The 7524-nt window shown below is 24.8% G+C and overlaps 1 protein-coding gene across 1 annotated transcript; it reads left to right on the plus strand.

Moving 5' to 3' along the window:
* The first annotated feature begins 1557 nt into the window (after window positions 1-1557).
* LOC145836061 (protein chibby homolog 1-like) lies at window positions 1558-7246 on the plus strand. Its single transcript, XM_082943856.1, has 3 exons — window positions 1558-1798; window positions 5914-6026; window positions 7037-7246. The coding sequence occupies exons 1-3, from the start codon at window positions 1600-1602 to the stop codon at window positions 7112-7114; spliced, it is 390 nt and encodes a 129-aa protein (XP_082799982.1). The 5' UTR covers window positions 1558-1599; the 3' UTR covers window positions 7115-7246.
* Window positions 7247-7524: the final 278 nt, after the last annotated feature.

The following is a 7524-nucleotide window of genomic DNA, read 5'->3' on the forward strand; positions in this document are numbered from 1 at the left end:
CAGCTAACAATAGGTTCCTTATGGAAGGCACAAACTAAAACGGCAAAAACAGACTATTTCACTAAAAATCTATCTTCTCCTACGTTTTTTGAAACAATTACCTCACATTTTCAGGAAGTGTTCCTTGCTGTATTTAGAAAATTCTGTTGGAACAGAATTTTCTAAATACTGCAAAGAAGGATCAAAAAATCAGTGACCATCCTGAAACAAGAACCTTTTCTTTCAACTTGGTAGTTATTTATGTTATTTTATTTTTAATAAACTTTAAATTATTGAAACCATTGTTTTCTATTTAAAGTTTAAATTTACACTTAAACAGGGTAAGGTTAAAAATCACAGAATAAAACCATGTATTCTGAACAAAAAAACATAAAACTCAATTTAATTTGGAAAAACTGAATGTCCAAAAAACTTTGGCCATCCTATATAAATTTGAATTTTAAAATGTTTTGCATTTCTTCTTTTTTTATTATATTAAAAAAGTGAAATTAACAGAACATTGTTGAACATCTATTAAGTTGAATATATCTAGGAAAACTATGAGTTAAATCTTATTATAAATTAATATCAGGGTTACCACTCTTTGATTCAAAAAAGCTGTCTTGAATGACCAAAAACTGTTCTGAATTTTCCAGAGTTTTTTTAAATCCTAACTTTTTTTAAACTTTTCAAAATCAATAAAAATTAAGACTTCAACAAAATTGATTATAAAATAAAAGAATATTGAAACTAAGTCTATTTTGAAATCTAGAAAAAAAACTGGCCTGAAATTTTTAAAAATCTTTAAAATATCTTGAATTTTTTACAAAAAAAAATAAAACAAAATTATCCTGAGTCAGCCTAAAATTTAAAATTAAGTTCAAAATTTCCTGAGTGATCCTGAAATTTTCAAAATGTTAATAATTTCCTGAGTGTAGAATAAAATCTTAATTTCTTTTTCTTGTATGAAAGCATTTTACAATTATTTTTTAAATTTGTTCATAGCTCAAAGTCTAAAATAAACACTTTCCATGGCTACCTGATTCTACTCAGCATAACTCAAGCTAGTTTGAGATTAAAAGCAAACTCAGACCAACCAAGGCTTGTTTAATTTTTGTCAGTAAAACTCAAGCTTGTATGGATATTTTTTCTGAAATTTCAGGCTAGTTTTTTAAATAAAAAGCTAAAAAGTATTTTGTTTGTATACATTACTAGTTATATGATAAGATATAGTAGAAAGTATGATAAGTAAAAAACAGTATAAGCAATAGAAACATATCTTTTTTAGTGGCTTTAGACATCTTTATAGCACAAATGTATACTGAATATTTATTTCATAAAAATATTTAGATAACTCAAGTAAAAAAATGTTTTACTAGTTAAAACAATTTTGCTTATCACTATAACAACATTAACCTTTTACACAAAATAAAAAGTATTTTCTTCGAAATTTCATAAACAAACCATATTTCACTTGTTTATCAAACCATATTTTATCAATTTATCCATATATCAAACAATTTTATCATTTTAGTTTGCTTTTTATCATTCTTAAAAACCATATTTTTCAGCATAAATAAACACAGCCCTTTAAACAACAAACAAACACACACAAGAAAAATGAGCGCCTTAAACTTTTTCAAGACAAAAGGATTCAGCCCAAAGAAGTCCACACCAAGGAAAGCTTCGTCACTTTCCAACCTAGCAGCAGCATTAGACATCAGCGAGAGAGCCAAGGAGTTTGGAATCGATTACGGCACAACCTCGCTGAAATTAGATGGTAATGAGCTACGCTTTGTCAATGGGAAATGGAAAATTGGTCAGTTTTATTTACTTAGTTTGTTTGTTATTGGGTCCTTATTTATAACAGCTGGTTGTACATATTTTTACCAATGTTATATTTTCAAATTTAATTTTCAAAAATTTACTTTTTTTCAACATGCAAAGACGCTCATTTTAAAGAGCCAATTTTGGATTTTTTAGTCATTGTTTCAAGAGGTCAAAATTTAGAGTAAGTTAGAGTTTGAAAAACATATGTAATCTAAAGTTATTTAAAAACACCCCTCTTCTAAAGTCTGATATCTTAAAGTTTGTAAACAATCTTAAAACTTTCATAGTTAAAAATTAATTTTTAAAACAACTTGGGTTTATTTTTTAATCACTGCTATTTTTAGATGAACATTTACATAAGTTTAAGGCTTAGCTTGAAAATATAGTTATAGGAATAATTTAACTATTCTAAAGAAGTTAAAAACATAAATAACAACAAGTAATTTTTTGTTTTGAACCTGATAGTCTCTTCAAGTTTAGTTAAAAAACCTGTAAGAAGTTAAGGGCATAGGGGGGAGGGGTCCAACATTTTTTTTACTAAAATTAACATTGGATCTTATATGCAAGCTTGAAGGACAAACTACTAACCAGTTTTTATAGAATTGAAAAATCTTATTTAACTTTTGAGATATTGTAATTTTTATAAAAAATTTTCGATACAAATCTATAGACTGCAAATTTTTTTTTTAAATATTAGAAAAGCCAAAAAAATAGGTGTTTTTTTGATGAAATTTTATTTTTCAAAATTAAGAAAATTCCTGCATTCAATCTTTTAAAAATTAATAATACACTTTGACTTTCTTTGAAAATTTGAAGAATATTGCTTAAAAAATGAAGGAGGAGATAGATTTTTAGTAAAATTATCTTTTTTTGCGTTTTTAGTTTGTGCCTTCCATTAGGAACCTATTGAGGTCACCAACTTTGATTGCTCATATCTCAAAAATTAGTTTGAATTTTTTCAAGCGGTTAAAAATGTGTGATAGCTCAGATAAAACTCTATAAAATAAGATCAACTTGTAAAAATCAAGGTGGACCCCCCATATGCCCTTAAGTGTTAAATAATTTTTGATCAAGTGGTTGTGGTAAGTAAAGTTAAGTTTTAATATCTAAAGACCTTATTTAAAAATTTTAAAGTAAAGCTTAATTTAATAAAAATTAAATCAATTATGCCAATTGTTTTTTAAGTTTAGTTAGGAATCCATTAAAGTTTAAAAATTTAAAACTAAAGATAATTATATTTTCAACTTTAAAAAATCTGTTTAGGACAAAAACAAAGTTTTACTCTGTATTTGTATTCATTATATTTGAATAGATAAGGCCATGGGGGGGGGAGCAATGATTTTTATAAGTTGATCTTATTTTAAAGAGTTTTTTCTAAGCTTGAAGATACTTTTTATTGTTTCAAAAAATTCAAATTATTTTTTGAGATATGACTAGTCAAAGTCAGGCCTCATAATAGGTTCCCTATGGAAAGGGAAAACTAAAACAGCAAAAAAAGACTATTTTATTTAAAATCTATCTCCTCCTACATTTTTCAAGCAATCTTCTTCAAACTTTCACAGTCTAATCTTTATACAATAACAAAAAAAACGGTACTTTGGAATTAAAAAAAATATTTGTAAAAATATTATTAAAAAAAAATATTAAAAAAAAACACTTTTATTTTAATTTTTGTGATAAAATATTTAAATTTTTTACATTATTAGTATTTTAAAGTAACGTTTTTTCCTTTTAATATAAGGAACATTTCCTGAAAATTTGAAGAAGATTGCTTGAAAAATGAAGGAGGAGATAGATTTTTAGTGAATTTTTAAATTTCTAAGAAAATTGACCCCAAAAAATTTGCGGTCCATACGTTTGTATGGGAAACTTTTTACAAAAAATAAAATATCTCAAAAGTTAAATGATATTTTTCAATCCTATAAAAACAGACTTGTAGTTTGTATTTAAGGGCATAGGGGGGGGGGGGGGTAAACACCCTTTTTTGGTTTTTGATCTTATTTTATATAGTTTTTACTAAGCTACAAGATGCTTTTTACAGATTTAAAAAAATCAAAATAGTTTTTGAGATACAGCCGGTCAAATTCGAAGCCGACAATAGGATCCTTATGGGAGGCGCAAACTAAAACGTCAAATAACTAGAAATCACTAAAAATCTATCTTCTCCTACGTTTTTTGAGATAACTACCTCAAACTTTCAGCAAATGTTCCTTGATATATTTTAAAAATTCTTTTGGAAGGAATTTTGAATAAAATAAAAAATAAAAATTTTATATAAAAAATAAACAAAAAAAAACAGTTTTTTTTTTTGTTTTTTTGTTATAAAATTTTTATTTTTTAATTTTTTTAAATTCTGTTCCGACAGAATTTTCTAAATACTGCAAGGAAGATTTCCTGAAAATTTGAGGTAGTTATCTCAAAAAACGTAGGAGAAGATAGATTTTTAGTGATTTCTAGTTATTTGACGTTTTAGTTTCCGCCTCCTATAAGGATCCTATTGTCGGCTTTGACTTTGACCGGCTATATCTCAAAAACTATTTTGATTTTTTTAAATCTATAAAAAGCATCTTGTAGCTTAGTAAAAACTATATAAAATAAGATCAAGAACCAAAAAAGGGTGTTTACCCCCCCCCCCCCTATGCCCTTAAAGCTTTCATATAAAAGCCAAAGTTATTTTTTGTAAAAAAAAAAATGTTTGACCCCCCTATGGCTATAATTCATAATAAGATTATTTTTATAGAAAATTATCAGTGTTTAGTCTTACAGTTAAAGTTAATCTGAATGCTTTTTATTAGGAGGTGTTCAACTCATAATCTCATAATAAGTTAAAGAAATATTGGATTTTAGTAAAACAATCTTATGGTTTACTGTTTATCAACCTTTGAAACTATACATGAAAAATACAAACTTAACAGTTATTTGACAGCAATAGACATTTGGTAAAAAAAATTACACACAATTATTAGCTTGTAAAACTGTATTTAGGTTTATAAGAGCTATTTGTGCTGTCTATACAACAAATTACTGGCATAGGGGGTCCACCTTGATTTTTATAAGTTGATCTTATTTTATAGAGTTTTATCTGAGCTATTAGACATTTTTAACCGCTTAAAAAATTTAAAGTATTTTTTGAGATATGAGAGATCAAAGTCAGTGACCTCAATAGATTCCTAATGGAAGGCACAAACTAAAAACCTGAAAAAAGACCATTTTACTAAAAATCTATCTCCTTCTTTCATTTTTTAAGCAATCTTTTTAAAATTTTCACAGAAAGCGTATTATTAAATTTGAAATAGAATGAATGCAGGAATTTTCTAAATATTGAAAGATAAAATTTTTATTAAAAAAAAACCACCTATTTTTTTTGTTTTTTTTTAATCTAAAATTTTTATTTTTTATATTTTCAAAATTCAAACATTCAAAGTCTTATAAACTGTAAAAGAAGCGTTTTTTTAAAGTTTGAGGTTTTTAGCTCAAAAAATGAAGGAGAAGATAGATTTTTAGTGATTTTTTACACTTCCGAGAAAAATGACCCCAAAAAGTTTGCGGTCCATACGTTTGTATCGGAAACTTTTTATAAAAATTACAACATCTTAAAAGTTAAATAAGATTTTTTAATTCTATAAAAAATGACTTGTAGTTTGTATTTTATGCTTTCATATAAAATCCAATGTTATTTTTAGTAAGAAAAAAATGTCGGACCTCCCTATGCCCTTAAGTACTTTTTAAGTTCTTCAACAACTTTCTATTTTTAATCATTTAAAAACTGAACTTGCTAAAGTTTTGCTTTATCAGTTTTATGATATTATAGTTGGATTTTTGAAAGTAATTTATCAAAAAGTACCCAAAATATTTTTCAGGCAATTTACATATTGAGTTGATTTTAGCATGTATTTGTTTTGATTAAACAGAAAAAGCTCTTTTTATTTATTAGACTTCGTGTTTAGTTGTATCTAAAATAAAAGTGAGATGTTGTTTTTTATTATTATGTATTAAAACTCTTCGAATAAGTTAGTTTTAATTTATAACGACTCTAATTTAAAAATGTAATAAATGAAACTGCTTGGTCACGATTTTGATTATTATGATGTCATAATACAACAGGCGAGGTAGGAGCTTCGAACGATGAGGAAATTGAAGAATTGAGAAAAGAAAACAAGAGACTAGCCGAAGAGAACAATATGCTTCAACTGAAGAACGATATATTAGTTGACATGGTAAATTAAATATTAATATTTAGTATTAATATTATGTCCTATTTTTTTATATTATTACTTGCTTAAATTATTAGGGTAGATTTTTATCACTTGTTTAATTTATAACTTTTTATCAAGTTTTAGTACTTTTGTGAATCCACCATTACCACAATAGTATACGTTAATAGTTGATATGGTCAATTAAAATTAAGTGTTAGTTATTCCTTAAGTACTTTTTCTCTTTTCTATTACGACTAGAATAAAACTAGAAGTGTAATTTTTAAACAAATATATAGAATTTTTTTAAGTATTAGGTTGACATATATATATTTATACAATGCAGATTTTTCTGTTACTGTTCATAAAAAAGTTTTTTTTACAAAAAGTTAATTAATACTGTTTTGGACTTATGGCTACTATTTATATAAGACCATTAACAATTATTTTATATATTATATTTATAAATCTAATAAAATCTAAAAGTTTAATCTAGTTCTTTATAAATCTAAAGGTGTTAATTAAAAGATATACATGTGAAAATTTTAATGTTGAGACTAAAAAAATATATATTCATTTGTTTTTAGAATGCATTTATGTTTGTGATGTTTTTTACCTAGCATGTTGGTAAATTATGTTTCTTAAAGTATCAAAACCTGAAAAATATTAAAACAATAAACAAGTGTATAAATGCTTTTAATAAGTATGCTATTGTATGTATAAATAGTAATTTAAATTTACTGTTGTAATATTAATTAGTTGTTTGATTCTATATGAACTTTTAATTCTTAAACTAATACAATTTTACAGGGTCCATTTACTATTAGTTTGATTAACTTATTTCAACAATTTTTAATTTAGTGTCATAAGCATTTTTTAGTTAATTCTTTAGTTTTATTCAGAAATAAAAATATAATTAATTTTATTAAGTTACAAAAATCCTTGCTGTTTGGCTAAATAATATTTAAAAAGTTCTTATAAAAATAATTTTTATGAAGTGTGCAATAAAAAAAAATTAATTATGTTTTTATCAGTTAACGGAAAGCACAGTGGAGTCACAAATTCTGGAAAAAGAAAGAGACCATGCTAGAAAAATGAAGGGGAGATCATAAAGGTTTTATCTAAACCTTTTATAAGTATCTTCTACTGTTTATTAACACTGTAAATTGTTTTTCATATAAGTTTTAGTTTCTTTTATTCTTTTAAAGTTGCAGTAAAAATTAACAGTAAGTTAATATTTACAACTGCTTTTGATTTCTAAGTGAATTTTTAAAGTTTTTGTTTTTTGAAAATAAGTCATTAATGCTAAAAGAAAAAATCTATTAACATTAAGAAAAATGAGTTTTAAAACTGTTACTAAATATTTTTTTGAGAAGATTATACTAAACTTTTTCTTTAAATTTTTACAATGTTTACACATTTTTATAATCAAAAAACTTAAGTCGATTGCAGAATGTTTTTTTCTTTCCGTAGTATATACAAATAATTAAAATTAAATGTTATGGGTAATTGTTTATAAGTT

This window comes from Thalia democratica, chromosome 5 (genome assembly GCF_965202585.1).
Source record: "Thalia democratica chromosome 5, ktThaDemo2.hap1.1, whole genome shotgun sequence".
NCBI classification, from domain to species: Eukaryota; Metazoa; Chordata; class Thaliacea; order Salpida; family Salpidae; genus Thalia; species Thalia democratica.

Excerpts from the sequence above, each read along its gene's own strand:
- LOC145836061 (XM_082943856.1), top strand. The coding sequence starts at position 1,600 with ATGAGCGCCTTAAACTTTTTCAAGACAAAAGGATTCAGCCCAAAGAAG. Across the intron at positions 1,799-5,913 it reads CAATGGGAAATGGAAAATTG|GCGAGGTAGGAGCTTCGAAC; the intron begins GTCAGTTTTATT and ends ATAATACAACAG. Across the intron at positions 6,027-7,036 it reads ACGATATATTAGTTGACATG|TTAACGGAAAGCACAGTGGA; the intron begins GTAAATTAAATA and ends TGTTTTTATCAG.